We start from the raw sequence: 24,597 nt of genomic DNA, 5'->3' as shown, positions 1-24,597 counted from the left end.
CATCTCTGGAGACCTGTATTCAGCATCACATATGGATGGGGGTGCTATGCACTGAATCTCCTTTCCCTCCCTCTTCACCTGCCCTCAGGATGGTGAGGAGTGGGGTAGCCTGGGGGAGGGAGGGGAAACTCTGAGAAATACTTGAGAATGGAGGTGAGTTATTATCTGTGATCACTTGTCATCTCTATGTAGGTGACAAATTGGGAGGATAGAATCTAGAAGCTATTTTATACACTTTTCAGCATCTGGCTAAAAAGTAAGGGGCAACAACGAAGAAGTCATAGTTAGCAAATTACATTTTGTTCAATACATTTTTTAAGTTCTTTGATATTTTTTTAATCTAAAAAGTATGTCTGTGATCTTCATAACTTTGGTCACCTATTTGCTTATACTAGGTCTGAATTTGGGGATGTGTAGCTCATTCTCAGGTTTTCTGATCCTTTGATAAGTAAAAGGGTCACAGGTCCTGAAGTTCTTTGGGCACTGTGTGTTAACTGTATCCCTAGAAAACTGTATCTCTTCATTGTGAACATATTAACTCTAGCCTGGGTGAAATCTAAAGTGATTTCTACTTCAAATTCTAAAATTCTTGGATTCTTTTTTTAAGGTGAAGGATATGTCCAGGTGGCTGGTCACCGACTTGATCAGTCCAAATAAGATCCCATCTCAGCAAGATGCACTGGGTGGACGTCATCAAATCAGCATCAACAACACAGCAGTCATGCAGTGGCTGACTTCCAAATATTACTGGTCAGCCCCAGAGGCCTATCTCGGGAATAAGGTAGTTCTGTTGACAGTGTCTTAGACAGAGATCTCAGAGCCCATTAAGAAAGAACTTCTGTTGGCATTTTAAGTAGTCTTGTTGGTTACTTGAGTATTTGACAGAAAATCATATAGCATTTACCTACACCTTGTTTGACTTTTTGTTTGCTCATGAAAACAGCAACTTTGTTCTTCTTCACCCCTTGATAGGCAAATCATAGGCAGTCTGTTGTATGAAGTCTTGTTCCTCCCCTGAGACAGATATTCTACTTTCCTCTGGGTCACTGGGCCTTAGTGAAGTGTCAATCACACTTCTGTTTGTTTAGTTAGCTGTGTGCTAATCCTAGCTGGTTTATAGAAGACACTTGAAACAATTGTGCACAGGGACTGTGGCACTGCCCCCATTTCTTTATCATGGTGTCTGTGGCTGACATAAAGTTCCCATCTAAGAAGAGATAGAATCCTTTCCTTAAAAAAAAAAAAGAGAGAAGAAGATTTTACTTATGAGAGAGGGGAAGGGAGGGATAAAGAGAGGGATAAAAACATTGATCAGTTGCCTCTCACATGCCTCCAGTTGGGGACCTGGCCTGCAACCAAGGCATGTGCCCTGACTGAGAATGAAACTGGTGACTTTCCGTACATAGGGTGGTGTTCTAGCCACACCAACCAGGGCAGAATCCTTTCCATTTTAAGAAAATGCTAAAGGGTGACTCTACAAAGTGGAGAGTTAGCTAATATGATTTAACCTTTACCTTTCATGACTTAGTCCCTTTCCCCCCAGTTATAACACTGCTCTCCAGATTCTGATTAATCTGAAAATGTAGTCAGTGGAATCTCTCTCAATAATGATAGCTCTCTGCTCATCTCTCCCATGAGTTTGGTTTGTTTTAATGTAATGGTATGTTTTTATAATAGTGTGAGTTTTGTAGCTTGGGAAATTTCTAGTTAATTTGATGATTATATTTTAATTTTACAGGTCATTTATATATGTTTAAGTAGTGTCTATTTTTGAAAATAGTTATTTTTCCCATCAAGTTATAATCATAGAAGATGTTTTCTATTTATAATGTTTTCATATCACCAAAGCTCAATAGTTTTGTGGTTTTTATTTTTTATTTTTGAATGTTTTTGGTTTGTTTTTTCTCTTGAAATCACCGAATTTTATGGTATAAAGATTGGATTGTGAACATTTCATTGTTGTAACATACTTGAAAAAAAATAAAGACTATTTTGCATCAGAGCATATTTGATCAGGAAGAAAAACCCTTAGTTCTTTCTTTAGCTGATCAAACATGTTTTTTATTATTCTCTTACAAACAGAGAAATGAAATAAAAATTTTGAGATTGTAGCTGTGGACCAAACTCCCCACCCTCTAGAGTATTTAAGTGAAGTAAATGTCTATTTTTATATGATTAGCAGATGTTTATAGTAATTTACCTTGGGGCCTCAAAAGAGTACAAAGTATTCATGTAATATGCTTTCTTTTTACTGCCTTTAATGCAAACGTCCTTACACTTCATGGCCACTCAGACACCTCACAGTCCGGTTGTTTCCAGATGGCTCTAACAACCACGTCCTCTTGCTGAGGGGCTGGATCCTGTCCCCCCTTGGTGCTCACCCCCACTTAAACTTTCCAGCTGACGGCGTTTGGTGGATTCCTGAAGTATACGGTGTCTTATGATATTCCCATGGAGACAGTGGACAGTGACCTCATGTCTCATGCTGATGTTATTATTAAGGTAATGGCTTTTACATTGCTTTGCTATGGAGCTGCAGAGCTCAGAGGGGTGACAGTGCCATGGCACAAAGTGGCTAAGCGAGGCTGTAGTAGCAAGGAGCTTATGGTCAAGTAGCCATTTAGCAGGGATTTGCCTCCTCTGTACAGCAAGAGACCGAGGGTGAGAATTCTACCTTTGGGCCCATTTCTGGCATTGCCACAGGGAAGCACCTGTCACTCTTCCCTTGATCCCTACACTGGCTCATCTTGTCACATTTTAAAGGAAGATGAGTTTTTGCTCTGACATTGGAACTACCTTTTTGGCCCTTTAAGTCCCCCTACTCCTCCTGCCACATTGCCTCCCCACATGAATGGTTAGGCAGCAGTGCCTAATGTGGGGACAGGAGATGCATTACCATTTTTGTCCTTAGTCTTCACCCCTCCTGTCCCTTGTCCCTTTATCCTCACCCGTTCTCTTCTCCGTCACAAAAAGACCCAGATCGGCCTCACCCAGAAGGATTCCCAGAGCAGTAAGAAACCGTTTCAGGATCCTTTTTTTAAGTTTTATTTTATTTTTTTGCATATATATTTTTTTAATATGCTTTATTGATTATGCTGTTACAGTTATCCCAATTTCTTTTCCCTTTGTTCCCCTCCACCCAGTGACATCCCTCCCTCCAGTGGTCCGCCCTCCCTTAGGTCCATGCCCATTGGTTGTGCATATAGTTCCTCTCTACATCTTCCTATCTACTCCACTCCCTCCTACTATGCTTCCTAATTCCTGCACCATCTCCCTCCCTTTCCCCCCTTCCCCCTCCCTGATGACCTCCCCCCATAATGTTCTCCATACCTATAATTCTTGGCACACTCTCATTGCCTACTTAGTTTGCCTTTGTTTCAATTCCCTACCTGCTCTTGTTGATTGTTCTGATACAGCTTTTATTTTAATGTTCATAGTTTTGATCCTTTCTCTTAAATAAGTCCCTTTAACACCTTATATGACAGTGGTGTGGATCCGATGAACTCCTCCAGTTTTACTTTGTCCTGGAAGCACTTTCTCTGCCCTTCTATTCTGATTGACAGCTTCACTGGATAGAGTATTCGTGGTTGTAGGTTTTTGCTTTGCATTACTTTGAATATTTCTTGCCAGTCCCTTCTTGCCTGCAGAGTTTCTTTTGAGAAATCAGCTGACAGTCTTATTGGGACGCCTTTGTATGTAATTCTCTTCTTCTCTCTTGCTGCTTTTAAGATTCTCTCTTTAGCCTTAATTTTTGACATTTTGATTATAATGTGTCTTGGTGTGGTTCCCCCTGGGTCCAGTTGTTTTGGAACTCTGTGCTTCCTGGATCTGTAAGTCTATTTCCTTCCCCAAATTAGGGAAGTTCTGCTTCATTATTTTTTCACATAATTTTTCAATTTCTAGTTCTTCTTCACCTTCTGGCAACCCTATGATTTGGATGTTGGCCCGCTTATAGTTATCCAATAAGTTTCTGAGCCTCTCCTCATTTTCCTCACTTCTTGTTTCCTCTTTCTGCACTGGTTGACTGTTTGTTCCTTCCCTATGTTCTAATTTGTTGATTTGATTCCTGGTTTTCTTGCCTTCACCACTAGTTTTGTATGTGTTTTTGTTCATTTAAGCAGGACTAGCCTTCATTCCTTCCCTGTCTTGTTTAAGATCTGCTGTTAGGTCTGTAAGCGCTTTTATAAGCAAAGCTCTGAACTGTGCCTCAGAAAGATTTTCTATCTGCTGCTTCATTAGATTAGAAATTTGCTGTCTTGGTCAGCTGCGTCACTGAGATCTCTATCATGATCTGCGCCATCCTGAACAGTTTTGTGTTAACCTTTGGTTCCAGGGCAGGGCTGTCACACCTCTTATGCTTAGGGGGGGTGGGGTGGGGTGGGGAGCCCTGTGCATTCATCACAACTGGGTGTTTTCTGCAGGGGTGGGGGTCCAAGATGAGTTCCTGCCGTTCACTCTCCTCTGAGAGACCGGGAGCCTCCTCCTCTGTCCCCACCCCCACCAGGCCTCACAGTCCAAGGCAATGGGGGTCTGCCTTCCCTGGCTTTGGAATTGCAAGCTGACGGGTCTGGTCTGCAGCTGGGTGTGCTCCCCAGGAACTTCTCCCCTCCCCTTAAATACTGGTGTCTGTGTTTACCGCTGTCCTGCTGCCGTCGTTGCTGCTGTCGCAGACAGAACAGCTTGACCTCTCCTCCTTGGCTTCGCCCCTCCTACCTGTCCGGATGAGCACCACTTCTTATAACTTCATATGTTGGACTTCCATTTATTTTCTGGAACTTCTGGTTATTGCTGGTTTTGCGGTAGTTGTATTTCTTCTTAGTTGTGGAAGGAGATGGGGTTGTTACTCTAGGCCTCTGTCTTGGCCGGAAGTCTCCTGTGTTTGTTTGCTTCCCTGTCCCAGGGAGAGCTGTTGCTCCTACTGCATTGTAAGGGGCAGAGCCTTAGGTATTCGTCAGTAACAGGCGACCTGTTTCACCACGTTGTGGCACTGTATGCGGGGGAGGGGTCTGAGAAGGAACAATGCCTCTTGCCCAGCAATGTCCCTTTTCCAGGCACCTCTCCCACTTCTGCAATGGAGTGGCGCCCCTCTAGCTACTGCCCTGGCTGTCGTTTCCAGAGTGGGTGGGTCTGCGAATGTTCTAGGTCCATGGGGGCCCTTTAAAGAAGCGTACTCTGCTGAGACCAGCAGTTTCTACCTCTGTCTCAACCCCCACTGGTTTGCACAGTCAAAAGCAATGAGGCTTGATTTTCCCCGGAGCTGGGACAGTGACCTGCTCTGCTGAGGAGCTGGGAATGGTCCCCAGGTGTCCCTCTTGACTTTTTAAAACATGTAACTGTACTTTCCGCCGGCCTGTTGCTGTTGCCGCTGCTGCCACCAGCACACTGTGTCCTCTCCACCTGGATTCCGCCCCTCCTACCTGTCTGGATGAGTATTTCTTCTTTATATCCTTGTTTGCTGGACTTCCATGCACTTTGATTTTCTGGAACTTCTGGTTGTTTCTAGTTTTCTTTTTTTTTTTTTTAATTTTATTTTTTGGTTATTCAATTACAGTTGTCCCATTTTTCTCCCCATTGCTCCCCCCTCCCAGCCCATCCCTTCTCCCACAATTGTATCCCTCCTCGTTGTCCATGTCCATGAGTCATTCATATACATTCCTTGACTATACCCTTTCCTTACTTATCCCCCTTCTCTCCCTCCCCCCTCCCCCTTACTGACTACTATTCTAGTCTGGTTGTTTCTAGTTTTGAGGTAGTTGTATTCCTTCTTAGTTGTGGAGGGAGATGCAGCATGTCTGTCTACGCCTCCATCTTGGCCGGAAATCCTTTCAGGTTCTTGTCTGCAGTCTCTGCACACCTCTCCTGTCCTCTGATGTCCTGTCTCTCCACCTCAACCTGCTGCAACTGGAAACTACACTACAAGCTAGACACACATTTTGTTGACAGCCATTTTAAATTTTTAACAGGAAATTTAACAGCAATTTTATGAAAAGCTAGAGGTATATTTATTTTTACTGCTTTTGTTCTTCAGCTTAAGATTGGTTGCTTTGAAGAAAACTGAGAAAATGCATGATTTCGGTTCTTTTCTGAGGTCCCAGCAAAGGACATGGCTTTTAGATTTATTATTCAAATTTCTCTGAGAAGAATACAATGAAATATCTCTGATTGTTCTGGACCAAGACTTACAGACCCCATTATACAAGAACATACACACAAATGAAAAGCTATGTTGCTAAATACGGAATTTGCTTTCATTTTTTATCATAAAACTGAATTACAAATACATCTCCTCTTGTTTTAAAATGCTAGGGAAATGGACTCACTTTAAGCACCCAAGCTGAGGGACTGCCATTGCAGCCGTACGAAGAGTACTTTCACGTGGTTAGACTTGTGCCTGAGAACTTCCAAGATTTTAATAACAAGAGGGAGATAGATAGAGATCAGCTGATGACCGTCCTTGCCAACGTGACACATCTCTTGATCAGAGCCAACTACAATTCTGCAAAAATGGCTCTTTACAGGTGTGTATTGAAAAGGAGGGAAGACTTATGGTTAGCGTACTTCACTCTTGTCATTGTTTATTATTATATATTTTAAGCTTAATATATTTTACTCAATTATTTTAAGGACACAGCTAGTAGAACTGGCAGCTGTAACGTTACTATTATTACTATAATTTTATTGAAGATGTAAGTTGTTTATGACAAATGTATCTAGGAGGGGAGAGAGCTGATATCAGGATCAGAAACTTTCAGGGTGGTTTTCTGAGAAATGCCTAGTGAGTTAACAGTTGTCTGGACAACAGTGCATCTGGTTTTTACCCTCCTGATGTTAATGCTCTTAAATTTTACATTCTATTTAAGCTAATGTGTCTATCCTTAGTAATTTTATTACTTTGAGAATATCCATTTCTGGCAATGCTAGGCTAAGCATAAACATCAGATGCAGCTAAAACAAATGTAGACTTACACGTTTGAGGACAATTTCTCTGCATTAGAGATGAGATAATTGAATGGATTAATTTTTTGGAAGTGCTTCAACTTGGAATGGGTGACTAGACTTTTCCACGGCCATCTTTAGGTAGCAGCATGTCTTTGCAGCAAATGTTGGAGGCATTTCCAGGGAATAATGACAGCTTCAGAAAGTGTATTGTGAAAATGTTTCGTTACTTAATAACAAAAACATCACATCATTGTTTTGTTTGAGTTTGTCTTTTTTAAGAATTTGTCTTCATTTTATATATCACTCGTGAGTAAGTCATACAATGACCTGTCTCGAAATGTAGGTTGAATTCTGTCTCTCTGGACACAGCTAGTCCTAACGTCATAGACCTGGCACTGGCTACTGAGGTGGAGCACTGTGAATGTCCCCAAGGCTATGCAGGGATCTCCTGTGAGGTAACACTCCTCTTGTCCCATCTTCTTCTTCTTCTTTTCTTTGTTACTGGGGAAAAAATGCATTGAAGGGGATGTAATAATGCATATTTGTATTTTAAATTTAGAAACCCAGTGTTTCTAAACTTTAGACTTTGGGGGACTGTAAGAATATTGGAAGCCACATGGTTTAAAGAAATATGATTCCTCTGCCAGGGGCACTCTTCTGAGCTCTTTCCGCATGTTACCTCATTTAATCCTGATCTTCAGATTAAGAAGCTGAGGCGCAAAGGTCACATGGCTAGGAAGTGGTCAAATCAGAATTTGAACCTCATCCGTCTGTTAAGCACCATATGATCTTGCCTCCCATTGTTTATGACTGACTATGATTATGAACATTAGTCACTGGTTGTGATTTGTTGACAATCAATCTTTCAAAGTGAGATCATTTAACCCTTAATTGTTTTATGAATATTAATGATAAATTTTGCAATTAGTAAAGTTGACCTAATTCTTCATGAAGTGACTATTTAACTAAATATTTCTATTTAAATATTTTCAGGATCCTTTTTTTAGGCAATGAACTTTTATATAGATCTCAAACATTTATTTTTAGGCTCAGCAAATATTTGTAGGTCCTAATCATTGAGTGCATAATGCTTAATGGATAAACAATTCTAACGCTACCTCATGGCTTGTGGCATATGGGAATAGGTGAGCCTACATCCTGCAGGCAGGTAGAATCATGGAGGTAGAAACCTGGGCCAGCTCCATCAAGTCCTGGGCTTTGGAGGAAAATTTTTGATGTACAGGGGATGATGACTCAAATAAAAACTAGAAACTTAAGAATTTTTGGTAGCACTCTAGCCAGCACACAGAGCTCCAGGCAGCTACACCCATCTGCAGACAAGGGGAGCAGGGCTGTGTAGATGCGTTAAGGAACTTTCCCGAGGTCAGTGTGAATGAATGCATTTAGATATTACCTGTAGAATGAAAAAACTCCTTAAGGATTCTTATAATAATAAAAACAAATCCACACCCCCTCCTACTAAGCCCCTGTGGGCATGTGCTGGCCTCCAAATTAATCATTCTCCAGTCTACCCTCTTGACATGTCTGCCACCTGCTGTAGTCCTGGGAAGGCTGTGGACATGGGTCCTGAAAGTACTCACACCTGGCTTTGAATCACGCCACGGGCACAGTGGGCACATTATATAACTGCCCCGTGTTCCAGATTCCATATCTATGAAATAGAGGCAATATTTCTCAGGGTTGATACGAGGACTAAATTAATTTCTATGACTGGAGTTGCTCTCTGTTCCTCGTAGGCAGGGAGTGGCATCCTCGAATGCCCATATTGCCTGTCTAGCACTCAGACCCCCAAAAGCACACCTATACTGTTTGCTCAGTTAAACGGATGCAGTTTGACTCAGACTTGCATTTGAACACTTCAGTATCAACATTTAATGACTTTTAAGCAAAAGAAAACAAAATTAAGTTGAGAGGAAAAATCCTCCAATTGAAACACTGTTAAATGGCTGTGTGTTGTGACATGATTTCAAAGAATATTGCAGTGGAGTACAATGAAAGTGTATGCTGACTTATTACATTTTTGTGCACATGTTTCTACCGTTAAAAAGAAATAAGGGCAATGGGGTGAGGATTGACTGTGGGAGAAGGGGTAGGCAAGGTGAGGGGGGAGCAATGGGGGAAAAACAGGACAACTATAATGGAAAATAAATAAATCAATCAAAAATTAGAAAAAAAAGAAATAAGGAACTGGAATACTGTGATGGTTACACAACTTGGTAGATTTACTGAAAAGTCTTTAAATGGTACTCTTAAAATGGGTGTATTTTATGAAGGCATGTGAATGATGTCTTGATAAATATTTTGGGGGAAAGTAAGAAAAAAGAAAAGAAATTAGTTTCTCTATTCATGGAAAACTGAGCAGTCTGTGTTTCTAATGTATTGGGAAGATGATGTGCATCATGGGCAAAGTTGCCTTCAGCAGCATGGTTGTTGGCTTTCTTTTGCAGTCCTGCCTCTCTGGCTATTACCGTGTGGATGGAATACTCTTTGGAGGAATCTGTCAGCCCTGTGAATGCCATGGCCACACAGCTGAGTGTGATATTCATGGCGTTTGCTTCGTGAGTCTTACCCGAACCTCAAGTGTGCCCTCTACCCACCCCAAAGCCATCTGCCGTGCAGAAGTTTTTTTATTTTTATTTTTTAAATGATTCCTCCAGAGGAGAATATCTCTACCCTTGAAGACCCCAAAGGAAATCTGCAGATTTAAGTTCATGCTATAAAATATTTCCTGCTCCCTTTTTTTTGGATAAATTTATCCCTCCTTTTTTTGGATACATATGTACTTTGGTGTTAGTGAAAAAGGAATATATAACTTTATTATAGGTTTTTATTAAAACAATGAAAATTATTTACTTTGCAAGATTATAAAGCCATAAAAAGCCATGTAAAGTTAGAAAATGTTGCGCACCGATTAAATAAAAATGATCAGATATTTCAAATGCAAGTGAAGAATTTTTAAACATTATATTATAGTAGATCATGAAAGAATGACAAAACTAATAATCAGAATTCATTTGTACAATATATAATTCTTTATATTTGCTAGCTTCTATTAAGTCTTTAAACAAATTCTTCTTTCATGCAATATGAGCTGAAACAAAGCTTAACAAATATGTAATTAATCTTGAGAATGAACTTTGGGGCAGATACAGGGCAAGACTTGTTTTTTAACTTCAATCAGGAATTCTTTTAGGCTCCTATGCCTGGAAGCCAGGCCACACTCCTGAATTTTAGTGGATTTGCTCCTCATAGATGGAATGAATGCATATGTTAATTAGCTGAACCCCATTCATCCTACAGGGATCTGTTCATGCTCTTTCCAAAGAGATTGATTGAGTCACAGGGCTAGGGAAAATTAATTATCTGAACCATGGAGAAGATCTTGGCAAGATGCCAGGGACAGCTTTTTCTCTCCAGAGCCTAATTTTTCTTTATTCTGTAAGTAAAGCATTCATTTTGTTCTTTTGTTCATCTTTTTATTCTGTAAATAAAGCATCTAAAGAATTGCATGAAATGGTGGTTTGCACACAGACTCAGTAGGAGCACTTTCCTCAGGCGCATAACTTCCCACAGCTTGATGAGGTTGATGCGTTTTGAAATGTCTCTCCCTGTGCCATCAGGGTTTGCAAGGCAAGCCTTGTGGAGGCCTTTGCCAACATTTGGGGGCAGTCAGCAGGTGATGGTTGTACCACCAATGGCTCTAGCTACAGGCAGGCTAAAAGAGTATTTGCACAAGCTTCTATTAATATGTATTTACAAAAATATATATTCACATTAAAGTGGAAATGCTCAATACCAACTGCTCTAAAGCTTTAATCACAATAAATGATGATTTTTATAGTTTAACATTTTTTGAAATAATTTAAAATTTACAGAAGAGTTACAAAAATAGAGAGTTCCTATGTAAGCTTCACCCTTCTCCTAACACTCACAACTTGCATAAACATGGTAGTTATCAAAATGAAGAAATTAACACTGGCATAGCCTCATCAGCTAAACTACAGACTTCATTCAGATTTCACCAGTTTTTCCACTCATATCCCTTTTCCTTTGAAACTCGGGATCCCACATGGCAGCCACTGTTCTTGCCTCCTTCAATCTGTGATGGTTTCTAGTCTTTCCTTCTTTTTATGACTGTGGCACTTTTGAAGAGGGCTGGGCCTTCTATGACATGTCCCTCAGCTGTGGCTGGTCTGTTTTCTCATGAGTAGGTTGAGGTTATGCATTCTAAGCAGGTAGAGATGGAGGTGATGTGTCATCAGTGCCCCCTGTTTAGGGTTCATGATGTCACAGTCTCCTTCCTGGGCATGTTCGCCAGGGTCACTTGAATAAGGTGGTGTCTGCCAGAATTTTCCACTGTAATTTTCTTTTGTTAAATAATTAATGTTTGAAGAAGCAAAAATAATTCAAATTTAGATCAAGATTTAGGAATATTGAAACAGATAAGCTTCATTTATTTAACTGTTTTTTCCTTTTTTAAAAAGCTTTTAATTCTGCCTTTTGTAGAGCTGTGTGTAGCTATCTAGCTTCCAGAATTTAACTTTTTACTTACAGTTTATTAAAGTTTCCATTTTTTCTTAGTGCTTCTGTTCTTTTTTTCATAGGATTTTATTTTTTTAAGAGCAGTTTTAGGTTCACAGCAAAATAGGAAGGAACAGAGATTTTCCACATACATCCTGCCCCCATACATGTGCATTCTCCCCCATAGCAAGCATCCACCACCACAGTGGTACATTTGTACGATTGATGAACACACACTGACACATCATAATCACTCCAAGTCCATAGTTTACCTTAGCCCTTATTCTTTTCTCTGAGCTCTCTCTGCTCTTATCCCAAAGAGAAGCCAATTTCTTTGCCTTGTGAAGAGAGGAGCATAAAATGAAGTTGTGCATGTCCTGGGCCCTCGTGTTTTTCCTTTTCAATCAAGAGAAGATACTCCCCCCCATCCTCCTGGCCCCTGGTTGTTGAGCCTTCTGTCCTTCACACACCAGACCTACTAACAGAGGCAGTCACTGAGAAGGATGATGGCACACACCAAGAAAACATTGAAACTAACCTTTTGCAGGTTCTTAAAAAAAAAACCTACATGATAGTTTTTCCAAAGAGAAAGAAGACTCCATATGACCCTTTGAGCAAAAAGAACATATCACAGACATTTTGCAATTGTAAATAATCAAATATATTTTAACAAAACTAGTTATTTTGTGTAATACTTTCAGGCAACCATGTAACTGTTTATGATAATCAGTTGCATTTCTAACTGATTTTTATTATTTATCAAAACCAGGATTATAGAGGAATGGAGAGAAAAATGAGTATAAGATGTTGCTACCAAAATATCATCTGAGGACCAGCAGCATGGGTATCATCTGGGAGCGTGTTTGTTGCATAAATGCAGATTCTCAGGTCCCTCTCCAATCCGAATCAGAATCAATATTTAACCCAGGTGGTTTGTGTACACATTCAAGTTTAGAAGCTCTGGCCTAGGATAACCCTAAATGAAACTTGTGAAACCCCGGTACAAAAGGATATAACACAAGTTTCTATAGCCCCCACTTTAGTATATGGGAAAACTTTTATCAATCTCAGGAGTCATAGAAAAGTATTTAGATTGGAAACTGGACATATTTAAATTGTTAGATGGAGAATGTCCAACAGATGCTTGTAAAGTGAGCGGCTGTAAGAAAAGGGGTGTAAAAGGGAGTTGGAGCTGGGTGAACCAGAGGGGAGAGGCAATGAGAGGAAGGGACCCACAGGTGGGACTGGCATGGGCCAGTACAGGCAGGGGTGGGTAGGGGTCCTAGTAGGAAGCTCTGGATGGTACCAGCACAGGGGTGGGACCGACAGGGAGATCTGGGGAGGAAAGAATGTGCAGAACAGGTGCAGGTTTCCCTTGAGACACAAAACTGCCCAGGGAGGTGCTCAGCAGCCTCTGCAGCCAGTGCAGCCATCTCCTTTCTCCTGTGGACCTCCTATCCACCTAACTCAGGGTGGTTCACTTTCTAAGGAGATGTTTTCAATGAGGAAAATAAGCCTTTCATATTTATTCACCTGTTTCCCATTTCTGTTGCTCTTTGCTCCTTGATGTAAATCCAAATTTCATCTGGATCATATTTCTGCCACCTGAAGAACTGTATCAGCATTTCTCCAGTGCAAGTCTGATGGCCAACCACTTCTCTTCTCTTTTATTTATCTGAGAAAAGGCTTTATTTTACCCTCACTGTTGAAAATGTCTTTACAGATTTTTCTTTCAGTACTTGAAAGTTGTTCTGTTTGCTTATGGCTTGCAGCATTTCAAATGAAAAGTCAGTATAATTCTTATCTGTGTAATTTTCTGTGTGTTGTGTCTTTTCTCTGCCTGCTTTTTAGATTTTCCTCCTGGCTATGGATCACGTTATTTTTTCTTCTCATATCAAGTAGTTACTGTCTCTGATTTTTTAAAAGACACTTTATTTGGAAATAAATTTGTGCAAAGATTGTAGGAATAAGAGTAGTATTTATAACACCCACCATTTACCTAGATTAACCTATTGTTAACATTTCCCCATTTATTGTATTATTCTCATTATTTACCTAACTAATCATATCTTTTCCTCAACTACTTGAGAATAAGTTAAATATATTATGTCAATATATTTCTAAATATTTCAGTGTTTATGTCTTGAGAATAAAGATATTCTCTTATGTAATCATAGTATAGTTATCAACTGCAGTATGAGGGGGGACCCCCCAAAAACTGAAATTATCTTCTCAAGGGTGGGCCACTAGTAGTACAGGTTTCCTCTGCTGGGTGAGTGTCTAGGAACCCATCTGTATCACTGCACCAGCTGGCATTGTTGTGAGAGGCTGCATTTGGCTTCAGTAAAATTTTTTTGAAGACACTTTCAGTGTGTTTGCCCATTTCATGATGGGTGATTTATGAGTGCATCTGCCCACACTGTGCTGCATGCCCCCCATGCCCCACTGTTCCTATCCACCCGATCTTACCCTGAGCAACTCTTTTTTTGTTTCTGAGGATGAAAAAAGTCCTCAAAGGGAAACGTTTTGCCAATGTAGAAAAGGTGAAAAAAATGGCAGAAGCACTAAACGTATCAAAACTGAAGAATTAAAAATCTGATTTGAGCAGTGGAAAAAATGTTTTGCTAGGTGCATTGCATCAGGTGGAGAGTACTTTGAAGGTGACTAAAATTTAAACATGTAAGAATAAATACACAAGTTTTTTATAAGTAAATTCCAGTTTTGGGTCCCCTTCTCTTAAATTTAACATTAATACTTCACTTTTTCTAATGTACCATTTATTTTTAAATGTTGTCAACTGACTCAGTTATGTCCTTTATAACATTTGCCCCCCTCCATTACATGCCTCCATTTAGGATTGGGTATTGCATTTTATTGCCATGTCTTTTTAGTCTCCTTTAATTCAAAATATTTCCTCAGCATTTCTTTGTCTTATATGACACTGGCATCTTGAAGATCACAACCATTTTCAAAAATATAGACTGTCCTTCCTTTGGGCTTCTTCTTATGAATAGATTCAGGTTATACTTTTCAGCCAGAACACTTCATTAATGCGTCTTTTGCAGAGCATGGCATGTGGAGACCCACAATGTCCACCAGCCCTCCCTGGTGGTCATATTAGTTCTGATTACACAGGTTAGGTGTTGATCAACTTCCCCACTACATATTTACTATTCTTTTCTTTAGTAATTAATAAGAAGTCTGAGGGAGACACCTTAAGACCATACAGGTATCCTATTCTTCATCAAAATTCCCCCTTAGGTTTTGCAGTCATTGACAATTCTTGTTGAAACATTACTTACTCCGATGTTTGGAAAAGGAGGGCCCTCCAGCTCTCCCTTCCCCCTACGCTGATCGGTTGGTATGCAGCCTTCTTCTATAAACAAGAACCTTCTCTCTCCATATGTTTATTTATTTTCTTACTTGTTTTCTGACTGGACTCATGAATTTCAAATTTTCCCACATTTGGCCAGTGTGAGCATATCCAGTAGTTTTTGATTGTGTGATGAATATTGTTTGGTGAATATTATTATATTGTCGAGTTTTTAGATTTTGTTGTTTTCTTTTAAAGAACTTGGAAATTTGTTTTGGTAGGCAGTTATTTCAGGTCAGCATGATTGTTTCAAGGTTTCTTTAAAATGTTTTGTTGGGACAGTTCTTTTATAGCCTTTACTCTATGGCAGGTTTAGCACTGCTAGGAATTGTTTTTCCTCCAGGGGTCTCTACTGAGTGCACCAGGTCTTTTCCGGGGTCTCCCCATACTGACTGGTTAGAATTCTTATGTCTCTGGGAACTTTTTCTGAATTTTTTTAGCTTATAGGTCACCTGCCATCCTTTGGCCTCAAGACATTGTACTCCATGCACAGACAGCGTAGTATTCAGTAGCTATGTGAAGGGGCCTCCCATATCGATTTCTGGAACTCGGTCTCAGAAGCTCCAGTCCTCTGCCCAAATTCCAGTAGGTTCAGCCTCCCCAAACTACCCCTGTCTCCTCAACTCAGCAAGAACCCCCACTCTGCCCAGCAAGTGTCTCCAGACAGAAAGACATACAGTTGGAGGCCTCATCCTGCCCCTGTGTCCTCTCAGGCACAGACCTGCACCCTCTGTTGTCCCCTGACTGAAAGCAGTGGCTCAACAGATTTTGTCCCAGTTTTCTAATTGTGTCCTACAAAAGGGCAAGAATTGTGCCAGTGACTCTGATGTGGTTGGAAATGAAAGCTCTTACATTTCCATTTACACAAATTAAAAATTTTACTTGTTAATCTGGTAACAGGGAACCCCTCCTCATATAACAGAGTTTGGTGACTTAGCATTTTGTCTTTTTTTTTTTTCACTTGTACTTCAAGCTGTTTTAGATGAATCTGAGAATCCTTTCCAGAACCCAGAGCTGAGTCTTTTTTTCATGCATGTATCCTAGGCATGTGAACACAACACCACTGGGGACCACTGTGATCGGTGCCTGCCCGGCTTCTATGGGCTGCCTGCCCGAGGGACACCTGGGGACTGCCAGCCTTGTGCCTGCCCCCTATCCTCAGCCTCCAACAAGTAAGCCTGGCTCCTGCCTGACATGACCAGAGTTTCCATGCAGTTGTGTACTGATACTTTCAGAGCAATACTTTGTGTGCAATAAGAGTGTGGTTTTGCCCAGTGGTAATTAATAAGGATTAAAATGGAGGAATGGATTCTCTTTAAAAAATTTTTTGATGCATTAAATTATGCAAGGAAAGTTGTGTGATGGCAAGGACATTTGCACACTTTTTTTCTTTTGGTCTCAAGTTGGTCATTTGTTCTTTCATACACATATATTGTGTTCCTACCACTGGGCTAGGAGGTATAGGGGATGAATAAAACATGGTCCTGGGCTTAAAAGTTTTTGATATAATGAACAAAATATTTAGCTCATTGAGAATGGGCTGAATTCATTTAATTGATTCAACAAATATTTACTGCACACCTACTCTATACTGGGTATTGTGGTAGGTCCACCGAGTAGCAAACTTTATCTGTGGCTGCCGGCCCTCAGAATCCACAGTGTGGGCAGGACCACAGTGCAGCGGTGTCCACTGTGCAGGAGGAATCTGCCAGGAGCGACTCAGAAGCTCTTGATCTGAGACTTGAAGGATGAGATGGAGTTTGAAGGCAGCAGAGAAGGGCATCCTGGGCAGAAGGACTGAGTGTGCCAGGTGTGGCAGCATAAGCACGTCCTGTCTGAGGATGCATTTTTAAAGTTACTTTAATATGAGGTGGGATGGGAGGTGGAGACAGTCCCATGCAAGGCCTCGTATGTCACTGGGCCTGTGCTTCCTGAAGACCTCTCTCTCACTGGTTTACCCTTTAGAACCTCCTTCACCCACACCCAAAGAATTCCCCCATGGGGATTTTTATTTGAAACTCAATGTATAAGCAGATACAATCAGGGCTACTCTGCTGAAATTGTGAGAGACTCTCATCCGCCCCCATACCTCCCTTCACAGGCCTCCCCAAGATTCAGGAATAGTGTGAAGGGACTCTGATCAGCATAAGGGGTCCTTTGGGAAATCTGATTACTGAAGGTGGAAGCAAGCTCCCTCTTGGCCAGTGGGCCTGGGCTCTGAGGCAGGCAGAATAGTGCTAAGGGATCCAGAGAAGAGAAACTCAGAGCAGGCGTCCTGGAGGAGGTGACAGCTGAACTGAGCATTGGGGGTCGGCCAGGTGAACCCAGGCAGAGACGGGGAGAAGTGAGCTCTAGGTGGAGGGATGAGAAGAAGTGGGAAGCAGATAGTGTCCAGTGCTTATGTACGGTGGGCTATGAGGCCAGGGGCCTTGGGTTCTGGGCTAAGGACTGAGAACCCAATGAAAGTTTATAAGGACAGAAGTGGTAGAAGTTAAACATTTAAACTATTTAGAAATTCTATACTGTCCACTGGAAAATTGCACTCACTTCTAATGTTTTGATAGTTTCAGCCCCACCTGCCACCTAGATGATGCAGATGAAGTGGTCTGTGACCAGTGTGCCCTGGGATACTCTGGAACTTGGTGTGAGAGGTACACTGTGTTGCTCAACTATTTTCCAAAGGTTGCATTTAAAAACTTACTTTAATATAAGTTCTGTGTGTTATTTTTAAATGTGTAGTTAAGTGTGGTTTTATAGTTTTGGTATGTAATTATTATTTCATATAATTATAGAGAAAAACCAGTATATCAATTAAAAATTAATGTTGAAATGGCCTGAGAAGTTTTTGAGAATAGCATTTGAGGTCCTTGAACTAATCTTAGTTCTCATTAATAACAATAGGAATCAGCGAGGAATCAGTACTGTTGAACACACTTAAATATCTCATTACTCTGAATAATTCCATAGGGGAAGGGCGGTTTGATTAATAGCTGTCTTTTGGAGCCTGCAAGCCTGTGTGATCTGTTCCCACATGTGAGTCTCAGTGCCGCTTCTGGCTATAGTCCCTAGGACAGGGTGACATCCTTGAGTGCTGGGATGAGGGTCGAGCTGGCCTGGAGCCAGCTGCACATCCCCTTGGATTTATGGCTCATTTTGGATGCACTCTTCATTCTTCTCATTGAGTGAGGGAACTCTGTGAATGCTTGAACTTGGAGTTGCATTCCTTCCACAGTAAATCTTACATAATAAGAGTCAGCCTGATTGATTAACCATTCAGGGAACCCTTGGATAGTAGGGTAATGTCTAGAGAAATTGCATTTATTCAGATTCTCTTTTGATCTTTTGTGCAGATGCGCAGATGGTTACTATGGAAACCCAACAGTGCCTGGGGAATCCTGTGTTCCCTGTAACTGCAGTGGGAATGTTGACCCCCTGGAGGCTGGTCAGTGTGACTCCGTCACTGGAGAATGCCTGAAGTGCATCAGGAACACCGATGGTGCCCACTGTGAGAGGTGTGCTGATGGGTTCTACGGGGACGCTGTGATTGCTAAAAATTGCCGAGGTGAGTGTACAGTATGTGAAGTCTCTGTCCATTTACGTACTGGTGTCAAAAAGTGCTGCGGTTCCTTTACATGAGCGATTCTATGTTAATGCTGGGTGTGGACCTATGACCTGAGCTGTCCTTATCTATCTTATGTTAGCTTGATCAGTTACTTGCCTAGAAGTGGTGCACCCTTCTGTTTGAGGAGAAAGTGGGACTTGGCAAAGTACTGGGCACTGCTCCCAGGGACTGAGATCAGGGAAGAGTTATGCTCAAACCCTGTCAGGTTTATGAGGGAGATGCTAAGGGGTTTCATGAAGCAGATGGGATTTCAAGATGTGGTGTGTGAACAGGGAGACTCTACTCCTGGACACTGACATGTCTTTAGTGGTCTGTGCCTGACCTACCAATCCACGTTGCTCTGCATGGCTCTGCTTAGGTCCTTGAAATTATGGATCAGGTGGAATCATTCACTGAGAAAAGTATTAAAGCCTAAGTGCTAATACAGATTATGCCCCAGGTGAAATAATTAAAGCCTAAGGGCTAATACAGATATAGTTTGTACAATTTTTAAAGGAGTGAAAGATGTAAAATGTGAATTATAAGTTTTTTGGGTAATTTCCTATAATGCTGAATGCCTACTATGCCATTATAATGTGGTGACACAAGAGGGTGCTAGCGTTACAGAAAAGATATTTTTACTGGCACACATGAGAAATTAACAAGGTTTTATAGCCCTGGGCCAATCAACCTGATTTTCAGCAGTGTGGCCACCTTAATAGGCCATCGTATGATAGGTTATCATATCATATCATATCTAATCATATAGATACTTATGATAACTTGTATTCTTATCAAGCTTCAAAGTTTATGTAATGGTTTTACAATTTTCATGTCATTTCTTTTCATCTTTACTGCAAACCTTGATGAATTATTTCTTAGTTTATTGGTCATTTATTAAATATCTGTTGGAAATTTATGGTTCAAGTCTATTGGGGAACTACATATGGTGATGTAGAGAAGCATCTGTGGGGAGTTCTTAGGCTTCGGAGCCTGACTAATGTAGGGTAAAGTCCAGGGTTGATTACTGACCAACTCTGTGGCTTTAGGCAAATGTATTAACCCCTCTGAGCCACTATTTCCTTATACATAAAATGGACATGATCGTATGTATATATTAATGGGTTTCTGAGAAGTCAAAGGGATAACAAATTTAAAGGTCTAGACATTAAATAAATAGAGGTTATAATTGCTAGTGATCAACATTATTATTTTTTATTATTTTTCTGTATCAATGTTGTCCAACAGAAATGTCTGACAAACATGTAATTTAAATTTTTTCAGTAACCACATTTTAAAAAGTAAAAAGAAACAAATTAAATACATTTTAATATGTTTTATCTACTTAATATATAAAAAGTATTATCATTTTATCATTTTATCAAGTTTTAAAGTGTTAATGAATACTTGCTTTCTTTTTTTAATACCAAGTATTTAAAATTCAGTGTATATTTTATAATCCTTCTCATTTAGGATGCTTAATTTTCAGAAATACTTGATCTATAGTCTAGATTACATAGAAGCAATGTCAAAGGTTCATATACCCAAGTTGTTCAAACATTGAAAATTTCTCAATTGTGTAGCAAAAAGATATTTTCCTTTAACATGCACATCCATCCACATTGACAGAATGCTTCAGTATTTTGCTAGGGAGATAAAAAGGAAGATACAAAATAGAAGGTTTTGGTGATGAACAGAAGGTGGGGAAAGCAGGGTTAGGACAGGTAGAACTGGGGTCTGAGTTAAATTCTCGGTCCAGGCAGCTGGATTGGTTATGGACTGACACTGTCCTGGCTCTCTAGTTTCTGAGCATTTACAATTTTTATTCTTTTCTCATCTCCTTCCCCATCCCTACCTTTGATGAGATGAATTTCTCAAACTGTTTTTTAATATTTCACTAGAAATCCTTCCAGATCTATAACGAGGTCCCTCTTATGGGCTTCCCAGAGTTCGCTTCTACACACTAACGTAATACAATGTTTTATTAGGTTAACCCAAGTAAAAAAAACAAACAAACAGTATTTGGTATTATTGACATGGGACGTCTTAGGGAGTTTCGGGGAAGATGTTTGAACATTCAGGAGTGCAGGACTCAGGGAGGAGATAGAAACTGGGGAAGTGTTAGGTTCCTCATGGTAGTTGAAGTGGTGCTGTGGATACGATTGTCCCGGGCAAAGAGTGGCTCTGAGGGAGAAGAGGGTGTGGGCGCCCTGCCAAGCTCTAATATTATATAAAATATGTCAAGTGTGTCCTTATGAGAATTAAAATATATGTAAAATACCTGGAAGTTGGTAATTGGCAACTATTTTAAATTAATATTATTTATAACGTGAACAATTTTTATTAATAATTGCAATTATGATTGTTGTTATAGAAGAATATAGAAGCTGTGTGACCTATGGCAAGTTACATATCTTTTTAAGGTTGAGATTTCATACCAACCCCCCCCACCCCCCAAGAAAATTAGAGTACTTTCCTCCTAAGTTTGTTACGGAAGGTTAAATGAAATCAGCACAAACTGACTGGCACCTACTATGATGTATGTTTTGTGATGATCATACTTACAATGAACTTTTAATTCTCGCCAGAGGAAGGGGAAGCTGCAAGTGAGGCACAGAGGGAAATAAGTGAGAAATAGGGAGAAACCAAAGAGTGGGTGTCTGGGAGCCTTGGTAAAGGGGAGGCTCAAAAGGAAGAGAGTGATTACAGAGTCCCATCCCATAGAAAGACATGGCAAGTTGAAGACTGAAAATCTGCTCACTGAATTTGCACCTGGGAAGTCCCTGGAGACTTCAGGAGATGTTGTTTTGGCAGATAAGAGGCCAGGAGGGCACTGGACAGGGCCTGCTAAGGGGAATGGAGGGAGAGAGGAAGAGATAAGGAGTGTCAGGCAGATGGAAGCTTGGAGAGAAAGCTGAGGGGCTGTGTGTGAGAATATGTGTGTGTATGATGTTTTCAGTGGAGACAGTTGGGAATGGCTGGATGCTGAGGAATGTTTTAAAGCATGGGTTTTATTATTGTTTAGGTATGGCAAGGCCAGTGAATCAGGTGGTGACTATAATTGAGAAGACAGTTTGTTACTCACAGATGCCAGCATGGGGTTGCCATGTGGGGAAACTCCCACTTGGTCAGAAGGGAAAATGTGAGCTAGAGGTTTTTGCAGGAGGGGAAGGGCAAGGTAGGATAAACAGGTTTGAATAATTTTGGCAGGAGCTTTGGAGCCTAGGGGCTGCCCATAGTTGCCTGAGGTATGGCCCTGGGGTGATTAGGGCAAGTGGAGAGTAGGATGTGAGAGGGCTTTGGACTGGTTGGTTTGCATATGAAAGGTGTAGCTGTTCACTCTTTCTAGGAATTGACAAGTCCTGGGAAGGATAGTCTCTCCAGTGTCTGCAAGGCCCCAGAAGTCAAAGCATCAGAAATAAAAGAAATAAAAAGGCATGTTTGAGACAAAGAGTTAGTAGAGTGTTCAAAGTTTGGCTACAGGAATGGACAGAGCAGGAATGGACAGCCGTGAGTGGGGCCCACAGCACTTTGCAGGCCTCCACAGGAGCTGTTAGCATCACTCCGCTTACACGAGAGAAAACCTCTTGTGGCAAAGAGGCCACGTGCTTGGCCTTTGTCAGTCAGGGAGACAGAATTCCTTCTGACCTTCAGTCTCCAATTCCCAGAGTCTTCCACTGCTCTGCCTCCCACTGCAGTGTGCTGCCACACAAAGTGTGCTTGAGCTTGAGATAATTTGTACCTTTCCTTTCCTTTTTTTTACATCATTATACCAGAAATGGTATATTTGCTGAGTCCAAGCATTCATGATATTTTGTCAGTGAGCATATTAAATATTTTAAGTGAAGTACATATTGACAGCTGTGGGATGAATATCAATTAAACGTTTCTTGGACCCATTAAATTGCACCACTTTGAAAAGGTGGAGGATTATGTAGCTTTAATCATCAACATTATAACTGTAGATAAAACTGAAAAGTCTGGCCTGAAGGTAAGTATATTAGAATTACAAATGACTCATGAGTCAGAACAGGGAACTGTTTTTCATGAAGTATGGAATATAATATTTATCTGGATTGGTATAACTGAGCTTTAAAGTAGTAATAAATATAAACATAATTAGAGTGAGAGCAAATGGCTAAATTGATTTTGAAATCTCCACTGCATGTTTTTTAATGAAGATTTGTGGATATATATTGGTGGGTCATTTTTAAAAATTCAAGGAATTTATGAAATTGGCAGTAGTTTTTTTTTTTCTCTGTGGTGGTTTTTTCTACCAACCCATTTCAACCTACTCTTCAGAAAAATACTAAATATTTAAAGTTACTGCAAAGCAATATACAAGTCTGTATTTCTTTTTAGTTTTGTGATTTGAAACATGAATTACAAATTTTCCTTCGGGGATTAAGGGATTTTACTATAGCCACACCCAGAAATGAACAGAGCATGTCTTTGTGTGTGTGCGTTAGCCTGTGAATGCCATGGGAAGGGCTCGCTGTCTGATGTCTGCCATCGCGAGACTGGACTGTGCGACTGCAAACCACACGTGACCGGACAGCGCTGTGACCAGTGCTTGGTAAGATGCCTACTGGTCATTGCACACGGTTAAAGTACTTGTCAGTGATGCCTGTAATGGACATCTTAACATTAGTTCAAACGAAATGCATTTATGACTGCTAGAAAGAGCTAACGCCCAAAACGTGACTGGTGTGGGCCGTGCATTCTTACCTAGAGAGGATGTATTCGGTTTATAAAGGAGCAGAATGGTGTCATGAACACTCAATGATTCGATGAAACATCTCACGTTTGATTTGGAAAACATTCTAATATCATCCGTCACTTGTTAAAAAGTGTTTTGGCTTCCACGATTCTGCCCCTTTGTGAAACAGCACGGCTATTACGGGGTGGACACAGGGCTCGGCTGCCTGCCCTGCAACTGCAGCCTGTCAGGCTCCATGTCGGGTGACTGCACGGAGGACGGCTGGTGTCACTGCGTACCAGGTGTAGCTGGGAAAAGGTGCGACAGGTGTGCACGTGGCTTCTATGCACTCCAGGATGGTGGCTGTTCACGTAAGCTTCTAAATTCATTATGGAACCATTATCGTAAACCCCAGAGTTTTACCAGAGCCCTCCTTTGCCTTCTAATTCTATTAAGTTCCTTTACTTTTTCTCTTTTTAACATGTAGGATTTCATACCTTTTCTCTGTTTTCCTATTCTAGGTACATCCATAAGCTTTGGTCAGGTTCTGTTAATTGTGTGAGCTTAGATTAATTACTTGGCTTCACCTTCCTCATTTGTAAAATGGAGAAGCTAATTATAATCTCCATCCAGGTGTTATTTTTAAGGTTGTACATAGTTTTTAACACAGCACTTGGCATACAAAAAAAATGCTCGATGAATACTAGCTCTTAGGGTTCTTCCTACCCAACCAGGTTTTTCCCAGTCTCTTCTCTATTTCTCACACTGTGTCTGGATTACCCCTCTCCCAGCAGCCTCTCTTGACTGGGAGGAGCAACCACTTGCCATTGAGACAGAGGGGTCTTGGGGATCATGTGGTCTTTTTTAGGAACTAGAATGGTTTAGATTATTAATAAAAGGGAAATCACTTGTAGCATCAGCTCTGACCCCTTCCGCTGCACCAGTTGTCCTGACCTGTGACACTACCGTCTGTCTTTGCTGTAGCCTGTGACTGTGCTCACACTCAGAACATGTGTGACCCACAATCGGGGGAGTGTACCTGCCCTCCTCATACTCGAGGTGTAACATGTGAAGAATGCGAGGACGGATATTGGGCGTATGACCTGGAACACGGGTGCCAGGTGAGCACTGTCATCTCTGCATTTTCTTAACTGAGAATTACTTTTCTGTAGCAAGTTTTAATCCTTCTATGTATTTGCTTGATTTTCACCTGTTGAATAAGCTATATTTAAAACTCAATATGGATTATAGGAATCAAAGTGAAAAAAAAGCACCCTTAAATACATCCTTTTAAATTTTCTTCAAGAATCTAGCTGTGGAATTGATGATTAGAAGATCAAAAATGTATTTTAGTGCCTCTTAAATATATTCTGCAATGTATACTATCTTTAGGACAAGGGCATAAATCACTTTATTGGGGGAGGGGTTATGTCCAGCCTTCAA

At 40.8% G+C, this 24,597-nt stretch overlaps 1 protein-coding gene across 1 annotated transcript in view; it reads left to right on the top strand.

Annotated features, from left to right (window-relative positions):
* The window catches only part of LAMA1 (laminin subunit alpha 1), a 158,576-nt gene that overhangs the window by 48,942 nt on the left and 85,037 nt on the right, over positions 1 to 24,597 (top strand). The window contains exons 12-22 of the mRNA XM_090285005.1: positions 608 to 781; positions 2,401 to 2,502; positions 6,307 to 6,518; positions 7,283 to 7,394; positions 9,408 to 9,518; positions 15,899 to 16,026; positions 17,419 to 17,505; positions 18,205 to 18,416; positions 22,925 to 23,031; positions 23,345 to 23,525; positions 24,139 to 24,275. Of these exons, the coding sequence (XP_090141131.1) occupies positions 608 to 781; positions 2,401 to 2,502; positions 6,307 to 6,518; positions 7,283 to 7,394; positions 9,408 to 9,518; positions 15,899 to 16,026; positions 17,419 to 17,505; positions 18,205 to 18,416; positions 22,925 to 23,031; positions 23,345 to 23,525; positions 24,139 to 24,275 (1,563 nt within the window). The remainder of the gene's footprint in view (positions 1 to 607; positions 782 to 2,400; positions 2,503 to 6,306; positions 6,519 to 7,282; positions 7,395 to 9,407; positions 9,519 to 15,898; positions 16,027 to 17,418; positions 17,506 to 18,204; positions 18,417 to 22,924; positions 23,032 to 23,344; positions 23,526 to 24,138; positions 24,276 to 24,597) is intronic.

This window comes from Furipterus horrens, unplaced genomic scaffold, assembly GCF_987537825.1.
Source record: "Furipterus horrens unplaced genomic scaffold, mFurHor1.1.pri manual_scaffold_8, whole genome shotgun sequence".
NCBI lineage: Eukaryota > Metazoa > Chordata > Mammalia > Chiroptera > Furipteridae > Furipterus > Furipterus horrens.
The sequence above is the reverse complement of the archived record's forward strand: the minus strand, read 5'-3'. Positions and strand labels throughout refer to the sequence as shown.